The 25,176-nt window shown below is 41.2% G+C and overlaps 1 protein-coding gene across 1 annotated transcript in view; it reads right to left on the bottom strand.

Moving 5' to 3' along the window:
* The window catches only part of uhrf2 (ubiquitin like with PHD and ring finger domains 2), a 187,769-nt gene extending 172,971 nt beyond the window's left edge, over positions 1-14,798 (bottom strand). The window contains exon 1 of the mRNA XM_076284888.1: positions 14,508-14,798. Within this exon, the coding sequence (XP_076141003.1) occupies positions 14,508-14,660 (153 nt within the window). The 5' untranslated portion in view covers positions 14,661-14,798. The remainder of the gene's footprint in view (positions 1-14,507) is intronic.
* Positions 14,799-25,176: the final 10,378 nt, after the last annotated feature.

The following is a 25,176-nucleotide window of genomic DNA, read 5'->3' as shown; positions in this document are numbered from 1 at the left end:
ACGCACAAAACATTTGTTTGGAAGTTGTTTGGAAGTTTGGAAGTCGCAGTCAAATTTATATTTGCAGTAATTTAGGGGAGTAAATGTGAGGGGAAGAATTTGGGTGAGCCAGATAGCAAGTCCAATATGTTTAGGGAAAAAATATTTTTTTGTCACTAAAATTAATTAATAATCGTGATAAATAATCGTGATCTCAATATTGATCAAAATAATCGTGATTATCATTTTGGTCATAATCGTGCAGCCCTAGGAGTGTTTAGTTTCCCCACATGTTTTCTAAGTTTGCAACTTTAAATGTAAACGAGAGAGGCTTCTCCCATGGGTCTTACAAAATACGTTTCATAATCCTTTGGGATTGAAGGAGCAAGCAATCAGTGTTAATGATCTAATGGTAGCTTTCGCGTTTGCCTAATGTTAACCTTGTGCACTAGTAGAAGCTATTAGACAAGCTGTATCATGCTGATTTCAAAAACCAAGTGGGTTTATAACGTTAGATTAGCCATCTTGCCATAAATTCTCAGAGTAATATGGTCGCCTTGATTGACAGTGATAATAACAAACTTAGCAATTAGGGGCAGCCGTAGCCTACTGGTTAGGGCATCGAACTTGTAACCGGAGGGTTGCCGGTTCGAACCCCGACCAGTAGGTACGGCTGAAGTACCGAGTGTGTTTCACTAATTCATGGATTGGGATAAATGCAGAGACCAAATTTCCCTCACGGGATCAAAAGAGCATATACTTATACTTATACATGCAACAAAAACTGCTTGAGTGCGCAGAGGGGAGGGGCGTGTCGAGTGCGGGGCTTAAAGAAGCAGCGTGAATCAGTGCGCTGTATGAGTTGAAGTATGTAATTCCAAAAACCCTATTTCTTAACGGAATGTGGCAAAATAATCTTTTTGTGATCGGTTGAAGCCAAAATCGAGATTGAAATTGAAATTCGATTAATTGCACAGCCCTAGTTTGGACTGACATATTTAATCATTTATGTATATATATTAATATGTCATTTAAGCTGTCCAAACCACCTCCATCATGCCGTGTCAACCTACTGAACTCTAGCTCTGCATCCCGGTGACAACCAAACAACTAAGCCTCATAACCCCCCTCGATGCCTCCTTACCTGCGTCTGTTGAGGTGTCCACAACCATGGCAACCTTGACATGGACAACAAGGAGGCGGACATCCCAAGCCAACCCCCTTCCCCCACCCCCCTGGACAATTGCACTACCCTATCCCACCCATAGTGTTGTATTTATTTACAAATGTACATACTGTAACTTACTGTAACCACAGTGATGGCCAAAAGTGTTGGCACCCATGCTAAAGTTGACTGAAAAGAAAAATATAAAATCATCTTTTGGAAACTGATCTTAATGCCATAAGTGAAAAATGAGGAAATATCTAACCTTTAAGGACATCCTGATAAAGTTACCTTGGCCTTTGGAATTAAAATAGCCCCACATCATCACATACCTAGAGATTGGCATGGGTGTTATTTCAGTTAGCCTATTAGCTGGTTTGATGCTCATTGAGCTCAATGCAAATCAAACCAGCTAATAGGCTAACTGAAATAACACCCATGCCAATCACTAGGTATGGTGAAGGGTATGTGATGATGTGGGGCTATTTTAATTCCAAAGGCCAAGGTAACTTTATCAGGATGCACAATATTCTGGATCCATGAAATAACTGGCCTTTAAAAATAAAAATCTGCCTGTCTCTATGGGAATTTAACATAGGGGTGTCAATACGTATGACCCCTGTATTTTAAGGAAGAACATTTATTTATTTATGATACATTATTCATTCACTAAGAAATTTGGTGTCCTTAAAGGTTAGATATTTCCTCATTTTTCACTTAAGGCATTAAGATCAATTTCCAAAAGACGATTTTATATTCCTCTTTTCAGTCAACTTTAGCATGGGTGCCAACACTTTTGGCCATCACTGTACATAGCCATATTCTACTGCTCTTCCTGCTATTCATCCTGCAGCTGTACATTCTGTACATGTCTATATTTTTCATACTGAATATCAAGAATATCCATATTTATTCTGTTTTCTTATATTCTGTTATAAGGTAACTGCTAATACACTGCACATATTTATATTTAATTTATATTACTCCACCTTCTGTACATCAACTGTATACTGCTGTCTACACTGCACTATATTTCTTGACCTGTCTACTGTATACTTTGCACTTCTGGTTAGACGCAAACTGCATTTCGTTGTCCTTGTACTTTGTATAATGACAATAAAGTTGAATCTAATCTAAACAACAAAGTAAGGAAAATGCTGGAAGTCGGAACGAAAGTCTCCCCTGAAGGCAAAGGGCTGATGTGCTTTTAAAGGGCCGGCTCCGCCCACTTGCAACAAGTCTCACCTGTACACAATTAAAGAACAAAACATACTGCCCAGCAGGCACACAATGAAAGGGGGAAACAGCACCACCAAAGGTACTGGAGGGACGTAACAGTCTGCTTGCCTGCATGTGTATGTGTTTTTTATGTGTCTGTGTGTGTCTATGTTTGCTTGTGAGTGTGTGTGGGGGGGTAAATGCCTGCATGTCTACTGTGTGTGTATATGTGTGCGTGTGTCTTCACACACAAAGAAACACGCATGAACAACCAAACAAAATCTAACATCTACAGTTTTCGTAACTGCCAGCAAAAACGCAGAAAGAGCCAATTGTGTTGATCACAGCAATATTCACAATGTGCTTGGTTTCAACATTGAAATCAGCTACCAAAATTGCGCTAAAAAGCAGTAAGATCTGGCACTGGCCGTGGCGCAACTGGCTGCGGCACCTGCAACGTTCACCGCCGACCCGGGTTCGATTCCCGCCCCGTGGTCCCTTCCGGATCCCACCGCGATTCTCTCTCCTACTCACTACCTGTCATTCTCCACTATCCTATCTGATTAAAGGCATAAAAGGCCAAAAAAACATACTTTAAATTTTTTTTTTAAAAAGCAGTAAGATCTATAAGCTCGGATGGTGGTTCCATGACCCAACAGCTGACTGTCCTGAAAATAACCATCGGAACGTCTGGACAAACTTTGAACAATACAATCGTCCACTCTCTGATCAGGACTGGATGTGCTTTCAAGCACTGGAGAGAGAATTTAGAAAAACCTTGGATGTTAAATTAATCAATGACAGACAAACCATACGATTCACTGGAAGTAATGTGCGCCATTGGATTAAACTCAATACCATCTTAAGCGGAGTATACTACAGGCATGGAGCGTACACAGCAACCCACAGAGATGGAAAGCTGCTTGGAGTACCCTTGTTAAAGTACACCACAAGAATCCTACGGAAATTTCCCCTCTGCAGTGCACTACCACCGACACCTGACCCAGAGACGCTCACCGAATGGATAGACCAACAGCAAGGAACCATCCAGCCTGCGCTCAGCAGAGCGACAATGCCCAGCAGTGCGAGAGCCCAGAGCAGTAAGTGAAAACGAACTAGCTTATCTCTGGGAACACCGTAGAAACAAAGCAATAGACATCATCCTAAATCATAGCACCTATCTAGAGCCCCCTCCTACAATAACCAATGTGGACAAAGTCTATGAATACTACACAGCAAAATGCCAGTTAGGGGTGACGCACCAGCAGACAAGCAGCCCCCCATGGTGTGCCACCCTTGACCTAGAAAACCCAAACAGTCACCCCATAACATCTGACTTCACCACAGAGGAGATTGGCAAGGTCCTTAGCAGCCTCCCGAACAACAAGGCATGTGGTGCAGACGGTGTGACTTATGAAGTGCTTAAAGCAACAAAACAGTTTTCATTACGCAGATTTTTAATGTCTGCTTAGTCAATTGTAAAATTCCCGAGTCTTGGAAGGGAGCTATCATCTATAGGATTACCAAGAAGAATGACATCCCAGAGGTTCGATCCACCTGGAGGAATATATCACTGCTCCCCACCATAAACAAGGTATTCATGAAGTGCATTTTAAACGGTATTTTACCCTGGCTTGTGGATTTCGGAACACTGTCACCTAACCAAAAGGCATACATAGAGAGGCAAGAAATGAATGAGCACGTAATTTGTCTGAAGACTGCCATTGATGACTTTAAACATGAGTCTTCCCGCTTTTATGCAGTGTTCCTTGACTTTCGTGACGCTTTTGGTTCTCTGCCTCACTGCGTAATGTTGCATTCCCTAGAGGATATACATCTGCCGGAACAATACATTCAGATTGTAAAGAATGTGTATGAACAATCTTTTCTTCAAGTGATATGCGGACATCAATTAACAAAACCAATACAATTTGAGGTTGGGATGAAAAACGGTATGCCCCTGGAGCGCTGTGAATTTCATAGTGGCTCTAAACCATTGGCTGAAATGGCTATGCCTCTTCGCCCAGCCCAGCAGTACATCCGAACCCTGTCCAGGCCTTTGCCGATGACGTCCTCCTCGCATCAAGAGAAGAGAACATAATTACCAACATGCTGTCAAACACGATCGCTTCCTGCAATGGTCTGGGCTTGAGATTAAGAACAGCAAATGTGCAGTGTTCTACGAACGGCGCAGCGGAGGCAACAGGTGGTATAGGGCCAAATATGTTCTCTTCAAAGTGATTGTATGCACATCCCACCTCACTGAGGCCAGGTGCAGGACAAAAAAGGCTTATCAAGGAAAGAGGAGTAGTTGTCCGCACACTGCAATCTCCCAGAAGAACTAAATTTATTGAGTTAAAAACATAACGCAACGTTTCGACCCAACAGGGTCTTCATCAGGCCATTGAATGGATTTATATAGCCACCAGAATAAGTCACCTATTGCATATGCTAGATAACGACGACCCGACTGTGTGAGCAACGGCCCGGGGCTCATTGCTATTGGACATAAGCAAACGTAAGATCCCCCTTGCCCCTCGTGGAGAACCAGGTTTCCTGGGTTTCAGAAAGAAACCCAGTGGGAAGCTGGACACCAGGGCCTCAGGATTTGGAGTGCGGTCAGATTGGCCTGATCTGAACGATCTGTGTAGCAGCAATACTTTTAGCAAAACTTTATGTAGGCCTACTTGAAGTCCTAAAAACATAGAAACTTACAATGTGATGCTCACACAGAGGGGGCACAGAGTTAGATTGACCAAATTTTAGGTCAGATTTTTGGTCACACATATGAATAAGTCACACCCTGGATCTCTATAATCTTTTTTAAAGTGGGATGCGCTGTGAATATAAAAAGGCTGGGGATTGCTACAGAGGTGATATGTTACGATCACGATATCTGGGCCATAATACAATATAATTGCAATTCTTTTGTTGTTTTATGATGCAGCCAATATCGCAATTTGATTTTGGAATGCAATACATTGCGATTTTTAACTACCATAATCTAGAGTCTCCAGCGATCTTGGCATGGTAAAACTGTGTTATATTGTCAACTGCTAAACAATGACTCATACTTACTCTCCAACTTACACTAGAAAAAAACTCTACACTAAAAAAAATAAATAAGGCTATGCGCCATATTGTGGACTTCAGACACATTATAATCAGAGTATGTAAACGTTCCTGAATGAGTGTGCCTTTCCAGTAGGGATACAACAATAGTGTGCCCACAGTTTGGTATACATACGTGTATCACGGCTTTGGGGCCAAGATAACGGTACGGTTTTGGTATTTTAATACAGTATCAGTGGAGAGAGCTGGGGTGTCTATTCAATCTTTTTTAAATTTCTCTCACTGTGATGTTTCATAGAATTCAAAAGTTATGTTGCTGCTGATTGGTGTTACTGATGTAGGCTAAAGCACAAAAAACTTAACCTGACTCTCGCCAGATGAATTTCGTTCCGCTTTGCTCCGCCTAGCTTCACTCACATCCATCTGGGACCTCTTCCGTTGAGAGTGATTTCAGCACGAGATTGTATGGTAGAGCCAATCAGGACGCAGGGCGGGAGTTTCATAGATGTGACATAGCGTAGAAGCGACTGTGAGACTGTTATCAGCGTCGCGGGTTGGCTTCGATGTGAGTGGTTGAAGTAGCACGTCAATAGATGACGGACAAGTGGCTTATCCAATCATATGCAAGCATTTTTTGATTAGGCCCAGCCTTCTGAAGCAACACTTCAATGGATTGATCCCAGATGGATGAGTGGAGCTAGGCGGAACGAAATTCATCTGGCGAGAGTCAGGTTACAAAAAACTGCCTTGGTAAGAAATTTGCTGTGTAGCCTGAAAAAATTTGCTTTGCCTTGCTTTTCCTCAATGTGTATGGAGGGGACATGATATTATTGAATACAATGTGCCAATGTGCTGATAGGCTGCAGAGGTGTCAGGACCCATGCACTGGTTTTCTGGAGGTGTTTCGTGGATGTCTAACTTGCTTGCAGTTTGCGGTGCAATTAGAAACGTTTGCAAATTATTCACGGGTTCACATCTGCGTATTGAACCATAGGCGGCGTATTGTTCGGTTCAATACCATGTCAGTGGGATGCACTATTCACTAGGGATGTCCCGATCCGATATTTGGATCGGATCGGCCGCCGATATTAGCAAAAAATGCATATCAATATCATGCTAGATCCGGACTCCCGATCCAGTTGTTTTTCAAAACACCGGTCCGTGTTTTCCAGCGCACCGATGTAGTAGGGGTGTAACGGTTCATGTATTCGTATTGAACCGAAACGGTACGGGCGTCACGGTTCGGTGCATGAATTTACACGGAGAATACACGGTATAAAAATACATAAAACTCGTGTGCGGATTAATTAATGTCATGCGCAATTACTGTTAAGTAGCGAGAGTTATGGGAGTTCTTTAGCGACACCTAACGCTAATCTGTAGCCTCGCCTTAGCTCTGAAGCTCTGATTGGCGCCTATGTTTTTTTTGTCAGGTCGTCGGTCGAGTCCGTCAGTCATTAGCAGCACTAAGGTTAGACCCACAAGAGTTAGAGGATCCGCTGGTCTCTTTAAGATCGCAAGTTTGAGAACTTCAGTTACAGTAACGTTAGTACAGGCGAAAGAGTGGTGGATAAGATGAAACTGTGTGTCGACGTTGTTCAGCAGTTGTTGGGTATGTGAGTGGAAAAAATGCTACACATATTCGAAGCCATCACCCAGATGATATAGGCTACCAATCACTGAAACAAGGGGAAAACACTTTCCCTGCGCTTCAGCAGCCTTTGGATACACATACAAATAGGGCCAAAACCTATGGCTTAAATTAAATGATTTCGTAATGACAGAAAGCTATGTAAATCGCGTGGTAATTACCTTTATGTTGGGGTAACTTGTAACTTCTCACATGAGGAGCTGGTAGTGTTAAGTGCATAGACAGCAAAATAAAGTGACAACGCTATAACCAGGCTAATAAACAAACCATGCTACGGTGAGTTAACGTCAAAGGGCAAAGTCACGTGACTTCTAGTTGTAGTCTGTTTATGAAATGAAAGGAGCAATTTCGTTTTTTTAAAAAAAGGCAAAATAGTGTGATATTTTCACAGTTAGTAGGCTAGATTATTACTTTACACACAATAAAAAAAATATTGAGGCAAATTGTAGACCCTTCCATATACAACTAAACACAGATGTTGAAGGTCTTGCTTAAGTGGATTTTTAAAAATAATTTTTTATTTGCACTTTCAGAAATAAGAGATGCTGTAGGCCTATTTTCAGTTTTATAGCTGATTGTCTTATTTTGTTTACAAGTTACAGATGGAGTCTGGGTACTTATTGTACTGTTTAGCCTACATCTTACACACTTCAGGCTGTTGCAGATAGCTCAGGGAAGAGACTGTATGACACTAGGTGGTACAGCCTGAGACATGTACAAAAAAAAAATGCTTTCTGCATTTTTGTTTTGCTTTTCCCTCCATTGTACCGAACTCGTACCGAACCGTGATGTCCGAACCGAGGTATGAACCGAACCGTGACTTCTGTGTACCGTTACACCCCTACGATGTAGGTAATCCATTCCAGTTTTTTTCAGCTTTTCTCCCCAAATCCGGTCCGCGTTTTTCAGCACACCTAGCGACCTCTCCAGCATCCCACTTGTCTGTGCATGTCCCACTAAGAATTTAAAGTTATCGAGCAAACATTTCATGTCACAGTTGAATTAATATAGCCTAATGTTAACCGCGAGTGTCCGCGAGACCCTCTTACATTATTAAGGCTCTTATGCATGTTGCTGCTGACAGCTTTGCCTGTCTAACGAATGTTATCTCCGCAATTTAAGATTGTTTGTGTAATGTATAGGCACAGCACGCACTTTAATTTCCATATTTTTACAATCGGCTAGCCTAACAAACGCATTTCATTTCAAAAAGCAACCTGGTCAATCGCTAACAAGTGCATCTAGGCCTACAACTCTACACATCCAAAAGGGTAGAAGCATGTTGAAATGATCACCTTTGTGAAGAAGAATCGCCCCATCATGCTCAGACTGCAGCCAGGGCAAACAGTAGAAATTGAAGGGAGTATGGAGATGGAGCAGTAAAGTGTGGAGGAGATAGCAAAACTGTAGAAGGCGTGACAGTTATTTGGGTTGTTATAGCCAATTCAGTGTGTGTGTGGTAATTTGACTATTTTTCTACTCAGGTTTTGTGTGTGTTGCTTTTATATATAATTTTATATTTTTTACAATATTGTTTACACTGATGGCTTTTTTAAGCCTTGGTTTACACTCTTGAGCAGAGCACTGATGCCAATTCAGTTTGTGTGCTTAATTGACTATTTATTTTCTACTCAGCTTTTCTGTGTGTTTTGCTTTTTTTATACAGTTTACAATATTGTTTGCACTGATGGCTTTTTAAGCCTTGGTTTACACTCTTGTTGTTCAAGAGCAGAGCACTGATGCCAATTCAGTTTGTGTGGTTAATTGACTATTTATTATTTTGTGTTTATTTAACCCTGTTAAGAATAAACAGGTCAGCTTCTCATTACCAACCATTGTGGATTATTCAAACTAACGTAATTAAGTTGACTAGTTGTTCTTAAAGGAACACGCCACCCAAAATCAGTAGTAATATATGTTCTTACCTTAACTTTCACGAGTTGAGTCATACCTCTCCCGCGCCGGTAGGTGCACTCAAACGCTCTGTCGCGCGGCGCGAATGTGTTAGCATGTTGTTATGCTAGCGGGCTCTGCCGTGGCCGTAGAGAGAGGAACATAGCAGTAATCAAACACCTCCACATTTTCCCTACTTAAATACAGTTGCACGAGTAGTTGATAAAAATGTGTACGTCACACAACATGAAACGTGGCGATTTTCCAAGCGAATAAACAGGAGAACTACAATGTGTGGCGCAATAGCACTTGGGAGTACTTCGACCTAGCGTGGTAATATTATTAATACCTAATTGTAGATCCTATCCACCACAGAGTTTAGAATCCATGCTGGATCGACCCTCAGCCTCTCCCTCCCCTCTGAGCGAGAGAGGCACACACACTAGAGATGCGCTGATGGGCTATTATGTCAACCATAACTGCTAGGGCTGTAACGATTTACGATTCGAAACCGAAATCGCGACATTCATATCCACGATACTGTGTCGCGGTGTGAAAAGGCAGAATCGCGACACACCCTTTCTAGTGTTTCACGCAGTGCATTGCAGCTTAGGCGGCCGCAAAAGCAACCCACAACTCCCGCTTTACTTATCGGTAGCCTACGTTGTCCAAAAACAAATAAATAAATAAATAATCATTTCATACCTCTCCTTGCTTTCATTGTAGACTATGTGTGCAACTTTACCAAACAGTATAGAAGTAAACCCCCTCTCCTTGCCCCGCTCTCTCTCGCGCTCCCTCCCTCTCCTGCTCAATGAACACGCGCGACTTAAATAAAACATTCACAATCGTGAAAGCAAGGACGCATAGAAGACGACTAGCTAAATTACTATTAAATCCGCTTAGCATCATTAGCATGCTGCACATATTTGTTTAAAACTCTTGCATTGAAGTTGACTGATCATCTCAATACCAACGTTTCCCAAAAGGGCCTGTCCCAAGGAGAACTAGTATTACCTTGAAACTTAAACACACATGGGGAAACTGAACAGTCCAATCAGTACACTATGATAGGCTAAGCTATATGCTACTTTGTTTACAATATTTCCAGGCTTCAACCAGACAGCTGAATTAAAGAGGTAGAGTTGTAATAAAAAATAGTAGGCCTAGGCTATAGGCTAATCTGCATAAAGTGTGCTGTCATAAATATCAGTCATTCAGAAAAATATTTTTATATCAGGATATAAAATAATAGATATATTATATTGTAATCCTCTGGTGTTCTAAGGGAGGCTATTAAAATGTTATTTAATAAAATGTCTAGCCCCCCCCCAAAAAAAGGGGGAAAAAAGAAGAATCGAGATTCGTATCGAACCGTGGGTCAAAAATCGTGATACAAACCGAATCGTGAGGTTGCTGTATCGTTACAGCCCTAATAACTGCATAGCAAAACTTATCATCCATCAGCACCAAAGTTTGTTGACCAATTTTCAAAACCGCATGCACCAGCATCCGTTGGTTGTTTTAGGCTATATGGGTGATGCAGCGCTGCTGACGTGAGGCTAGAAAGCCCTTGCCTGTTCTAGAAAGACTGATCTAATGCAGCAAATATATAAAAAAGGCTAAAGTCGTACATTGGCTATAGGCCTATCCCCAGAAAATCAGCAGCAAACTCAGTCTCTGTCGCGCAAAACAGTCTCCAAATAAAACGCACATCGGCCTGTTGCCTATTCTGCCAGCTTGTGACAATATATCGTCCAAAATGCTTGATTGCATTGCATTCTCCACATTTTTAGCTAAATTTTCATGTACCACATCAGCATTTTTGTTCAGTCAATCTTTTGTAAATTGCTTTACAATTACCGTCGGGCCCTTGTCAGCAGACTTCGGCTTGCCTCTTGCCACTATTCACTCCTTGTCTTCCGATGTCATTTCTGAGTCATCTACAGATGTTTACACACATTCACCTCCCTAAATAGAACCAACTTGACGTTGACTTCAACCTGTGTTATATCCTAGATGAGACTGCCTGAGTTATTTTGTTTAGATATTAGCCTATATATAAAACACATAATTGTAGCCTACCATTCAGGGAATAGGCATTTAAAAGAGAGACAGAGAGTGATATGACTCAGAAATGACATCGGGCGATGGCAGTGCGAGATGTTCAGAACGTAAGAGCTAAAACTTCTACAAACTCAATAACATCCACAGCGGAAAAAGAAGGTAAGAAAAATAGTCGGAAAACTTTGTGTAAGGCAAGCAAGCAAGTTTGGCGGTTGTTACTAAAAATGTGAACATGCACGTTGCACTGTTGTGCGGTGGACTTTCAGAATGAATGGAGTCGGAGTTTCTTTAATATCGAGGCGTCATATTTGTCCGATGGCCTGCTATAAAATGAATTGCGATGTCTGTCTGAAAAAGATGCGCTCGTGCAGTCAAAATGAATGGGAGTCTTCAGAACAGGCTTGTCTGTCAACCTGACATAAAGTAGCCTATAATGTGAATGACTTGTTATTTTATCAAGGATTTCTTTCTTTTTGCAAAAAATAAAGTACAATAGTCATTAATTAGTAGGCCAGGAGCATGCTGAAATTATGTGGCAAATTGCGTTTTTTATTACAATGATAAAATTGTAAAAGGACGTGACCGAAGCTGAGGCAAGCCAGGCAATAGGCCTATAGGCCCGACGGTAATTGTAAAGCAATTTACAAAAGATTCACTGAACAAAAATGCTGATGTGGTACATGAAAATTTAGCTAAAAATGTGGAGAATGCAATGCAATCAAGCATTTTGGACGATATATTGTCACAAGCTGGCAGAATAGGCAACAGGCCGATGTGCGTTTTATTTGGAGACTGTTTTGCGCGACAGAGACTGAGTTTGCTGCTGATTTTCTGGGGATAGGCCTATAGCCAATGTACGACTTTAGCCTTTTAATATATTTGCTGCATTAGATCAGTCTTTCTAGAACAGGCAAGGGCTTTCTAGCCTCACGTCAGCAGATCACCCATATAGCCTAAAACAACCAACGGATGGTGGGCGGGTGCGGTTTTGAAAATTGGTCAACAAACTGTGGTGCTGATGGATGGCTGATGGATGATAAGTTTTGCTATGCAGTTATGGTTGAAATAATAGCCCATCAGCGCATCTCTAGTGTGTGTGCCTCTCTCTCGCTCAGAGGGGAGGGAGAGGCTGAGGGTCGATCCAGCATGGATTCTAAACTCTGTGGTGGATAGGATCTACAATTAGGTGTTAATAATATTACCACGCTAGGTCGAAGTACTCCCAAGTGCTATTGCGCCACACATTGTAGTTCTCCTGTTTATTTGCTTGGAAAATCGCCACGTTTCATGTTGTGTGACGTACACATTTTTATCAACTACTCGTGCAACTGTATTTAAGTAGGGAAAATGTGGAGGTGTTTGATTACTGCTATGTTCCTCTCTCTACGGCCACGGCAGAGCCCGCTAGCATAGCAACATGCTAACACATTCGCGCCGCGCGACAGAGCGTTTGAGTGCACCTACCGGCGCGGGAGAGGTATGACTCAACTCGTGAAAGTTAAGGTAAGAACATATATTACTACTGATTTTGGGTGGCGTGTTCCTTTAAGAGTAAAAGCCTTTTCAACATGAGTATAACAACAACATAAGTAAATATCTTTAATACATGCCTGGATCGGCCGGTATCGGTATCGGCCGATGCTAAAAGCTACAATATCGGTATCGGATCGGAAGTGCAAAAAGCTGGATCGGGATATCCCTACTATTCACATTTCAATTCAACTCTTAAAGTGATAATTGTCATAACCTCAAGAACTATCCCCATCTGACAAATGAAAATAACGACTGGATGGGAACCTCAAGAACCATCCCCATCTGACAAATGAAAATAACGACTGGATGGGAACCTCAAGAACCATCCCCAACACTACTGACAAATGAAAATAACAACTGAATGGGAGTTTAAAACATCTGGACCCTCTCTCAGGAACCAGGGCACTTGCAAATAAGCTTTATTATTACCAAATTCACATTATGTTTTCAATTCACACATTTTTGCCCAAGTTTTTATATGCAAGCAGGAGCTCTACACTAAACAAACCTCCCTGTTGCCTTCAGAAATGTGCAAGTGACAGTTCCTTGTAACATTGGACTTGCATGCTGGCATGGAGGCAATGTGAGACTTGTCAGTTACAATGACATGTCAGTAATTATTCATTAAAATATCTATGCAACACCTTAGTTTACAGTTCACCACTTTCACTTTCAGTTTTATTGAATGGAATGTGTTACACTAAGCAAGCAATTATTACCCATTTTGTGAGGTTTTGTTTAGCTCAAAACATAATTTCCATTGTCTTCCTGATTATATGGAAGACATGCATACTGCATGATTTTAATTTCAACATTATTAGAAGTTGGTAGGCCTATTCAGAGGCAGGTTCTATGCTTAACTATACTTATTTTGCTTAGCTGCATTCATGAACTGGTCTATTACAGCTGTAAACACAGCAGGAAAGTCATGAAGTAAAACATTGTCTTTCACCGCATCTTTTGGTTAACTCACTTCCAATCCCCTCATGGCCTACACTAGCTGTCCACTTCTAAATCCCATCCTGTCCTTCACTAGCTGTCCACTTTTAAACCCCTCCTGTCCTACAAGCATCCATAGGCTACTGGGCCACCTTGTGTAGAAGTCAATCATCATAAATAATACTATCCCTGTAGCTCATTTAACTCTTCTCCCATTCCAAAAGATCATATTGTTATTGCCTACACATCTTATTTGATAATGTGTTGAATGACGGATGAGTGATGGCACTACAGCTGCCGTATGTAAACATTGCATATTGAGATACGTCCTACTGTACACGTGTCTTGTATCTCGTCACAGCATAAACAAATGCGGAATACATTGATGGACCTAGTAGCTCACTCAGAATAACTGTCCTATAAAAAAAAACATGCGTTTAGACTGGTTTAGGTATGTGGACAGGCGTAACACTGAATCAGTGAATGTGCTGAATATCGACATTACATGACAATTGACGTTAATGAGATAGCCTATAGGGTAATGTGTTTTGTTTCTCAGCTGAGACTTGTTCAGAATAATACTGATTATCATTCGTCAACATAGCAGACTATGTGATAATGTTTGCGTAGACTACTGTCAACCGTGGCAAAACCCATCAATCAGGTGCAACATGACACCTACAGGAAACCTGACTACGAGATGTGTCTCGCTTACTTTTGTGGTATTGTGGCTATAGTGTGCTACACGTGTTCGACTTTCTACTTGGATAAAGAAGAGCAGAGTAGATCAGTTTAGGTGCATAGGCTTCAGTACAGTGCGTCCTCGCCGCTTGCGCAAGAACTGTTGGCGAATTCCCATCAAAACAGGAAGCTCGGGAGCCGCGAGTCATATTAGCAAGCAACCAAACGTTAGCTCTTAATCCCACAATACGAATAATTGATTGGGGAAAAAACTGCTTATTCACATGGAAAATATGCATGCGACGGTACCTGTTTCCCTCTGTAGAATAAGCGCTGCTGCTCCGGGTTAACATCGAAAATCTCCTGAATTTTCAGTCTCAAAGACTCTATTTTTGTGAGTCTGGATAGATCTTCTATGGTTCTGGTTTCCTTTCCATCTATTGTCCGAATTTGAATCCACATAGTTTCGCCGTTTATCAGCAGCTAAGTCTTCTCAGAAATGCTTGTTTACAGCGCCTGCGAGGGCGTGGAGGAAGGTTTGCAAACGGATGGCTTCACAGCTCCATTGCGCGCCGCTCTGCGGGTGCACAAGCTTCTTGCAGTAGACGTTTCACATGGGGTCACGGCGCCAAGCAAATCTCGCGTAATAAAAGCTTAGACAGAACTGTTAAAGACACAGAGCAGTTTTTTTAACAGCAGGCCTACCACTTCAGATATGTTTTAAAAAATGACACTACCACAACAAGGTCGGTGAACAATTGATTAAATGCAAGTTATCTTATTCAATTCCATCCGTATTTCATGATGTGGATATATAGCCCAGAAATATAAGGAACACTTCATTTCAACTCCAGTTTTGTTATCAGAACATTGCCTTTGCCTGCTGCACCCAACAGCAATGGTTGACAATCAAGGCTCTCAGTGGTTGTACGAACTGGTGCTTTTCAATCAATGACAGCCATGACCCCTAACCAGAGACTTTCTAATGAGGAGACACAGCACTCAAAAAATCCTCCATAGAAATGCATGGGGCTAGTTTGTAACGTTGTCTACACATATCCCACCCCTTCCTCGGCAAAACGTTGACATGTGAATACATTGAGCCAATCATGTGGTGTGATGTGAATACATTGAGGCAATCATATGGTGTGTTGTGAAGACATCGTGCCAATCATGTATTGTGAACTCGCCGCTGGAGCAAGATTGGTGTCATGAAGCCTTGCCATGCGCATTTCTGCCGAATAGGATGCCCGATGAGTGCCCAAAAACCGTTGCAATATGGCCGCCGAGTGGAGGTTTAGCGGAGTGGATATAAAAAATATATCTGGCAGAGCTGGCCGTATGTGTTCAGATAGATAGATAGATAGATACTTTATTGATCCACAAGGGGATATTCAAGGTCTCAGTAGCAGACAGACATCACACACACATTCACTAACAGCAGAAAAAGGTAATTAAAGTATATAATATAAAAAACACAGCTAAGAAATAAGGACAGTAGAAGATAAAGAATATACTAAAATACAAATTATACTAAATAACACAAAATCTAAATCAAGTCTAAAAACAGTATCTACATGGTGGGTGATTAAGCATGAGGCGCTTGCAATGACTGAGGCAGGGACTGAGCCTATGATTCTCTGTGCATAGTAAGGTAAGGTGCTCTGTGTGAGTGAGTGTCATGGTGATGCTGCAAATGAGTCCAAGTCCAACAGTGCAACAGTGCAGAATAAAGTCTAGAGACCAGCATAAAATAAATATGGACATGTAAGAGAGTAGGCAAGGTAATATAAAAAAAACAACTATAGAAAAACTATATCTATATATATATATATATATATATATATAATATATATATAACTATATTAAGAAAAGGTATAAGTGTGGCCACAATCCGGCTGTGGGATGGAGGGAGGGGTTATGCGTGTATGTGCTAATATAGCACGCAAACAGTGAGGCAGTAAGACAGTGGTAAAAAGTGGCTAGTGGACAGACAGTACCCAAAGCAGGCTAATAAACAAACTATGGTGCTATGGTCAGTAACGTCAAAGGGTAAAGTCACATGACTGTAGTCCGTTTATGAGCCGCATTTTAATTTTTTACCTGGGGGGTGGGGGTGCAAATCACAAATGAGTGGTTATGGGCTAGGTCAGTGGTTCTCAACCTTTTTTCGGTGATGTACCCCCTGTACTTTTTCAGCCAAGTACCCCCTAACCAGCACAAAGCATTTTTAGTTGAGAAAAAAAGACTTAAAACAGAGCGCTGTGACTTCAGTGTCTTTGGAACCACGACTCCATCCATAAACTTCAACCACGACTCTGTGACAGTGACCGTGATTGACAGGTGATGGCGGGTGGCATGTGACAGGTTGGGTCGAAACATCCTGATATGGGGGGGACTTTAGGATAATGAAATTGAATAGCCTACTGAAATATAAAATTAATTTTATGAACTTATATTTTCCTGACATATTTATTAAATAATTGTTTTTTTTGCATGGATTCTACTTTTTAAATCTATGTATATTTTAACCCTAAGCTGTTTTTAGGGCATTTTCACTACCTTTATTCATAAGGATTTATTCGGGTCATTGTAAGTGCCACACACACATATTATATTGTTTCATTCAGCAGAATAGGTTATCCAGATCTGCCATCCAAGGGCGCGGGAAGGGGGTGCTGAGGGTGCTCCAGCACCCCTGCTGGCAGGAGATAGATTTTTAAAATTTGTTATATAGCCTATATTTTCAAATAATTACTAATTCGCTGTCTGTCATTATTTATATTTGTGTATGTGAAATGATGAGTCAAATAGCAAAAAAGGGTTATGGATTGGTTGGAATATAGGCTATTAAAAATGAACAGTTATAGAGATCAACGTGAACGTGAGTCAGTTACTGTAAGAACCGTAGCGTGGTTTCAGCTATGTGATAGCCAGAGAATGTCTAATCTGTAAACGGGCTCTGGTGATAGCGATCAAGTGTGTATGTGTGTGTGAAATGATGAGTCAAATAGCAATGGTTTTGACGATCAGAAAAGTAATTTTCCTTAGCTATACTGAAATAGGCTAATGATGTCAAGTGCGCTTCTGTGGGGTTAGAGTGGGTGCAGTGGAGTCGGAGTGCTGTCGCAGAACATTGGAATTTGTGGCTGCCCAGGACGTAGATAGATAGATAGATATACTTTATTGATCCCTAAAACTTTTCTCTATCACCCGCACACCGCACTAAAATGATGTATTTAGCAGTCAAAATCCGAAACATGTCCAGGAGGGGAGAAATCGTCGGACATCCATTATTTTTGTTATTCAGCACCCCTGGTCAAAAAAAGGTTCCCGCGCGCCTGCTGCCATCATTTCATGTATTAGTACATGATTTTATTTAGATTTTTAAAGAATTAAAATATCAAAGTCAAAGTCAAAAAAATAAAAAATATATAAAGAGCGTATTATAAAAAATCGTATATTTGGATATGTATCTCACCACAGCAACCTCATAGCTCTACATGCATTTCATGTGTGTGTAGGGCAGACTGTCCTGAATCTGGCAATATCATTGCCATGGTGGAGGGATTCTCTGGGGCTGAGCAATTTACAGACATATGTGGTGTGTCCCTTACAGAAATAAATGCCATTTTTTGATTTAATGACCTTTCTGCGCTCCATATATGTGACACGAACTGAACTGATCTGACCTGACTTGACCCGGGTTTACGTGTTATAGCCTGTGTGTGCCTATGGTGTCTGCAATCATGATTCTCTACAACTTTTTACTGCATTTCCATGAACAAAGTAAAGCCAAAAAAACGTGTTTTTTTGCCGAACAAATTGGGATGCAATATGAGCCTTGAATTAGCCTGACGAGCCAGACCCACATTAAAATGTAGGGTCTGGGCACTCACCGTTCGCAGTGCTCAGTCCGAGGGGCGGGATAATCGGTTGTCTTTCAAATTCCCTCTGCACGCAATAGGACAGCGCTATTAGTCCCATGCGGAGCTAGTTGGCTAGTTCAAACTTTTGCCAACTTAATAAAAGGTTAACTCGTGTCACACTGTTCGCCAACAGCAACATCCATCTTATTTGTTTTCAAGTAGCAGGGAATTCAAGCCAAACCGTTGCAACTCTGCCATCAATCATTATGGTAAGCCCGCCTAACGACTCTATACACGATTTGATTGGCCTGATAGAAGTTTAATTTTTCGAGCTCACAAGCCAACGGAGAGTTGCTAGACTAGCCTTTTGCTACAAAAACAGACAAAAACGTGAGGTAAGACGAGCTATATGAAGTTATTATTTTGCTGTCACTTCGTCTGTTTTATAACCCAGAAGGATGTACTTGGTATCAAATGATAGCTCCGTGTCTCCTCTTTAATCTGATATGCTTGCCATATCTATGCGATCCAAACGAGAGTAATGGGTGCGCAGGTGAACGCAGAGAAGTAAAGACTGTAAATATGGTGCAATTTGATTTAATTTCATGATTTTTTTTTATTTTCATACTTTAAAGCGATGGTTCGGAGTAATTTCACCCTAGGGTCCTTTGCACCATGACCCCGAGCCAAACACCCTCCCAGAACCTTTTTTCCGTTGGTCGAACCCTGGTCGAGTAGCGCTGTCAGAAATGAATGACGTTCTGCAGTTGTGATGGAACCAACTTTTATCTCGTAAATTACCCCACTAATAATGCCCTGAATGGTACGAAACTTCTACAGTAGTACAACTATGACGTTTAGTCCAATAACGAGGCATTAGAAAGTCTGTTTAAATAACACTTGCCTCTGCTACTATAATGCTGTGTCGACGTTTCTTCCGTGATTTGGGAAAAGCCCGTAAAAGTCCTGGCAGGAAGCGATTACATCAACATTTTTTGGTATATCCAGTTTTTAATATTTTTTTTCCGAAGTGTTTACAACTTAGTGTTAATTAATAATTGTTGCAAACTGGACTACGAACAAAATATTAGTGCATTCCTGGATCTACATCCTTATACATGCTTCCTGGTGGCACATGATCAATTTTGACACACTTCTCCTAGGTGGTTCATCAGAATCATGTCAAAATTAGAGAACGCCACCACATAGCGACCACCATAGACATAATAGAGAAAAGACGCGTCGACCGCTACTGCCTACTGGCTCTGACGAGACGTGGGGCCGCCATCTTGGATCGGTCACCCGCTCCACTCAATGTAATCTGTTTGGCCGGTGCAATGAACTGTCAGCGCATTTAATTAATCATACCTCACAGAATACCAAACTGATTTTCACACATTTTTTTATTGCTGCGAAGGTCATACATGTAGCCAGGGCCGGTTCTCCCTATACGCACACTACGCAAGTTGCGTAGGGCCCCGCAAGTTAATGAAGGCCCCCTCCCCCGTCTCCCCTTGAGTCAAGCTAGTGACAGACATGTACACAGTAAGTGCCTCATACATTAGGAAGATGTACCGAATTAGCATTCAGGGCATGAAAAACGGAGAATGAACAGCGGGAACAGCAGTCGGGTAAACTTGTGTTCATTCCATGGTTAGATGTCTACACACATCTCCCCAGCGCGTGTTGCTGGCCTAGCTTAGGCCTACCTAACAGGGAAGTGAATCCCCTGATCTGTCTGCGGCTTGCTTGCCAGCCTTTCCCAGTCATGGTACTTCGCAAAGTTGCATGTCCCGTTTTTTGAATGCGGGCGACTGGCTACATTTTTGAAAAAAAAGAAAAAAAAAGAAAAAGAAAAACCCTCATCTATGCGCTCATGATAACGTGCAGCTCGGAATGAAACGAACGAGTTTTTCAGCAGAAACATGCGAGAACCTGTCAAAACTGGTTCACTCTTCCCATACGTTATAAAAGTAAATGTTTACAATTTCAGTCAAGCTTTAATTGGTTTACATGGCCTACAACTGAACGTAGGCTATGCAAAATGGAAAGCTGTGCTGCATGGGCAATAGGTGCATATCGTAAATTAGGCCTATATGAAGTATTAAAATTATTGTTTAAAATATTAAAGGGAATCAGGACAGCCAGTTCAGTAGAGCTACTCTATGTCTTTGGCAAGCACCCTACTACAGACACAGGTGAAGAACAGTCAGTCTCAGCCAGTATAGGCTACTAGCACAATCAGACCCTTACAAAAAATAATTGCATTACTTCAAGTGCCAAACTGTACATTTCTGAGTATTAAAACCACAGTTTTGGAGGAAATATTTAGCCTACAGTTGCAGGGAATGCAGTAGGCCTATTATGGACACATAAAAATACTAGGCTACTGCACTGTAGCCTATAATAACTGAACTGTACTGAACTGAACTGTGAGGGGATATGTACAGCAAGCATCAAAAGCAAAAGGCCCGGACCCTAAAAATGGGCATTTATAACTGTAAAGGTCCTTTATGGGGGAAAACACTATATTTGGTAACTTCCGTACGTAGACATCCAAAATGGGGTGGGATGATTGTATTGGGAGCACTGAGGTGTCAGATAATATATATATATAAAAAATGGTTATGTTTTGTCCCTCAGAGTTCATGTGGGAGGCCCCCTTAGCAGGATTTTGCCTAGGGCCCCATGGAGGTCTGAACCGGCACTGCATGTAGCTATGATACAGAACACATGGTTCGGCGTATTTTAATATTCATAGTGGGCTTAACAGTAATAGAATATTCTGATGTATGATATAAAGTGACCAGACGTCCGAGATCAAAACTGGGAACATAATCCATATTTGACAGCAAAGACAAAACTGGTTTGATACAAGTTTTAATGAGTTAAATGTAGTTCACAGTTGACAGAAAAGTTCCATCAACAGCATTTGTTATTCACAGTTCACAGAAAGGTTCCATAAACATTTATGTGCAAGATCAGTGCCATTCAGAGACCTGAAGGGTATTCCAAGTACGTGGTTTAGTGACAAACCTGGGTAAATTGAATTCAAATTGAATTGAATTGAAAGGAAGTTGTAAACCTCCTAATAGAAGAGCTGTATTGTACAGGAAACATGGTTCGGCATATTTTAATATTCATAGTGGGCTTAACAGTAATAGAATATTCCGATATATGATATAAAGTGATGACATCCAAGATCAAAACTGGGAACATAATCCATAATGTTTGACAGCATAGACAAAAACTGGTTTGATACAAGTTTTAATGAGTTAAATGTAGTTCACAGTTGACAGGAAAATAAACATTTTCAAGTGTTTTCATTTTCAAGTTCAGTGCCATCAACCAGTGGCGCTGCCAGGCGTAATCCTGTACGCACTGTGCGTACAATTTTTCAACGCTTTATTCATGAAAATCATTCAATATTACAACAATAAAAATAGCTTGTGTACTTGAAACATTCTTCACGCACAAATGACAAAAGAGAATGGACATTAGAAGATGATGATTGGTGTTAACTTTGTCACGACATGATAAGCAGTTCTGGCGCTTATGTAACGGATGCCAGCTAGCTTAGCTGCGCTTGTGGAACGTTGGTAAACCTCACTCCCCGACGCCTCAAGAGTGCTGCTGGCATGCGAGCCAGTAGCCTGGGCTATTGGCTCAATTGTTAGCGCGCTCGCCTCCCGATCCGAGGTGCTGCTGTTCACGGGTTCGAGTCTGGGCGTGTGCAGGGTTGAATCGTGCAGGTTCAACACAACGTAGGTTATACTTAAAAACGCAACGTTACAATCAGGTGTTTAACAGTAAAAGGCACACTGTTCTTACACTCTTAAAACGAATGTGTTATCCCTATTTGGACACAGAGATTTGTTAAAACACAACGCAAATTGTGTTATTTTCAACACATATTGTGTAACAAATAAAAAAAGGAAACAACACAAATTGTGTTGTCCTCATCTGGACACAGAGATGTGTTAAAAACAACACAAGTTGTGTTGTTTTCAGCACATTTGTTTTAAAAGTGTAGCAGTTATGCTGAAGGTAGTGAGATTAGGCATTGCATCCTACAGTCACTCTGTTTGGAACATCGTAGTGCATTACTGGATTAATTTCATTATGCATCTTATCAAACTGCTATAAAATGCCCCCCTCCACCCCCCGTGAATTCACGTCTCCCTACCGTCTTCCAGGTTAGAGATTGATGGAATTTTGCCGACCCGTCATAATTGGTATTGAAATGTCGGTAAGAATCCATAGTAGTGGAACATCCATGTTGTTTTATTCATAATACGTTTGGTAGATGTATAATCCAGTTTATACAAACACAAAGAATTAGAAACAAATACATTTCAAACTTCTTTCTGTGTGATTTCCGTGGTCTGAAAAGCGCATACTTCCTGCTATACAGACTAGTGACGCCAAAGATTGCTCCGCCTTAACAATCTTTGGTGACACATATCGGCGTTATCACGTGACTCTCCCAGTTAGATTGAACCCACTCATGTTTCTCTGCGACCAATGGTTCTCGAGAAACCGCATGGAATTGGGCAAACAAGCTGTCAATCAGGCACCCCAGCTTTGATTGACAATAACTCGAGCATACAGCAAGCCTCGAAGACGAGACCCGGATATCCTTAAAGCTTAGAAGCACACGGTTCCGCCAGAGCCCATCTATGGAGAGCCTCCCCACTCTCTATTAATCCCATACATACCGAATTTGGCTGCAGTTCACCTAGATGGCGATCGCGGGCGAGTCCAAAATACATGGGGTCCTATGGAGCTAGACGGCTAAATTTGTCTCTTTCACCTCAATCTCTGATTTGATTGTAGTTTGTATAGCTTCAACATGGGTTATAGGTCAAAAGTTGAATGAATGAGTACTCATGTCCTTTTGATTTCTTACAGGTTGGGTCGTTGCCCATAACACGCTAGCATTGTGCTAATGAATGACGTCATTGACACATTTGAAAGGCTTTTTAGAACTTTTTAAGTGACTGTAAAAAATATAATACTCAACCAAGTGTATTTTCTTTGTCTCCCCTTTCGAATACAATATTCAAATTACTTGAAAAAAAAATATATCACAAGATATATTTTATATATATGTATTTTACATTACACTGTTGCCATTTTCATGCACTGGTAATTCCTTGGAATTGTATTTCTAGTTTAAACTCACTATCGTTCGAACCATTCATTTACATTTTAGCTCGTTTATAGCAATATAAAGTATAAAAATAAGTATAAGTTGTCAAAAATGGAAATTATATAGCACAAGTGTCATTTGGGAGATCTACAAAAGAGCCTTATGAAGTTTATACGCTAAGTGGTTCGAGCTGAATAAGAATTAGAAAAGTGTGATAACAGTACAGTGAATTTTCATGCACTGCAATAAGAAGCAGCCTAGGAATAACAGTAGTCTTGTTTGCCGTATATATTAACTATGCTGAAGTGTATTTCACTGTGCTGAATGTGTTTTTAGTGTTTTGCCCTAAAGAAGTTCTTAATGCTTACCATACACTGTATTGCACTACTGCATGCATTTACATCACCTACAATTCATAAAATGAATGAGGCAAGTCCTATGCAGGAGGCAAGGCAAGTCCTATGAAAGGAAATATTTTTGGCCCAAATACTGGGGGGGTCTGGGGGCATGCCCCCCCCCAGAAGAAAAATGTGAAAAATAACCCCAATGATGACATCGGATGACTTTTATGGGAACTAATGATACATTGAGATACATATTTCAAACATTATAGCATATTACAATACAGCCTATAAGGCCTAAAGAAAACTAATTTGTAACAGAGAAAAGTAGCATGGCCTACACAAGACTACACCAAATATGGCTGAAATATATAGGCTATCATGATCATTTTGCCAACAATGACATATAAACTGAATAAATCCATGGTTCTAACATGTTTTGTTTATAACTTCAACCAACATAAAGTTAACATTTGATTATATTATTTAGTATAGGCCTACTTGATGATAATATATAGCCTGCCCCCTAACAGTCCTCTGGGCCTATGTACTAAAATAGTGAATCATGTGATAGGCCTACTGATATTGATGCTGATTGAAGAGCAACATGAAGGTTGTTGATATTTCAGTTCCAAAGAGAATCGAATTACATCGCTCCCTCTCCTCTCAAAGTAACATTGTAGGTCCTACACCGGTCCTCCTAAAATAAACGATAGGCCCTAACTGGCTACTGCTCCAGGATTGTGTAGGTTACATCACTAGTTTTACAAGGACTGCACCTTTAAATAGGCGACTTTTTTTTTTATCTATCAGCACAATGCTACAGTAGGCTATTTCCACTAAAAATTCAGCTCAATACAATGTGCAAGTAGCCTGGAAAATCCAGACCCTGGTATTCTAAGATTAAGGGTCTGGCCACGAACAATGTAATGGCCCAACTCGAGGAGTGGCACCAAGCATGCATTTGAAAATCTCACTGCATGCAATTGGATAACACTAGACCAATGTTTACTCTGAATGATTCCGGACTTCGACGCAAGTGGATAACACTACAACCAATGTTTACTGACCTCCAACGTTGCAGCGCTGTGGTCATCAGTTTAGCTCGCCTCTGGACAGCCGCCTATAGCAGATACGCCGATTTGATTGGTTCCCTGGGATGCAAGGGGTAAAAGTAACGTGCATCATTGCTCATTGCCAGTATCTCGCAGAGACAATTCCATTGTGCTCTTGCGAGAACTCTGGATTTCCAGGGTAATGTGCAAGACTAATGTTTACCAAGCATGCCAAGCTTTGATCTCTTAGCATTGACACCATACGATTTCTCATGGTGGCCATCCTAAAATATGTGTTGGATGACATGGGGTGCAAGGTTTGCGGAGGTGAACGGCTGGACAAACGCGAAATGACAAGGTGTTAACTAAACAATTTAGTAGCCCTAAGGTAGACAGACTTAGTGGTTAAAACTATAAGCTAGTCTGGCCCCAGCCGTGGCGCAACTGGCTGGGGCACCTGCACCGTACACCGGCGACCCGGGTTCGATTCCCGCCCCGTGGTCCTTTCCGGATCCCACCCAGACTCTCTCTCCCACTCACTTCCTGTCATTCTCCACTGTC

This window comes from Alosa pseudoharengus, unplaced genomic scaffold, assembly GCF_046254945.1.
Source record: "Alosa pseudoharengus isolate Yale_2024_CS ecotype anadromous, Long Island Sound unplaced genomic scaffold, YU_APseudo_1.1 YU_APseudo_1.1_scf_14, whole genome shotgun sequence".
NCBI classification, from domain to species: Eukaryota; Metazoa; Chordata; class Actinopteri; order Clupeiformes; family Clupeidae; genus Alosa; species Alosa pseudoharengus.
The sequence above is the reverse complement of the archived record's forward strand: the minus strand, read 5'-3'. Positions and strand labels throughout refer to the sequence as shown.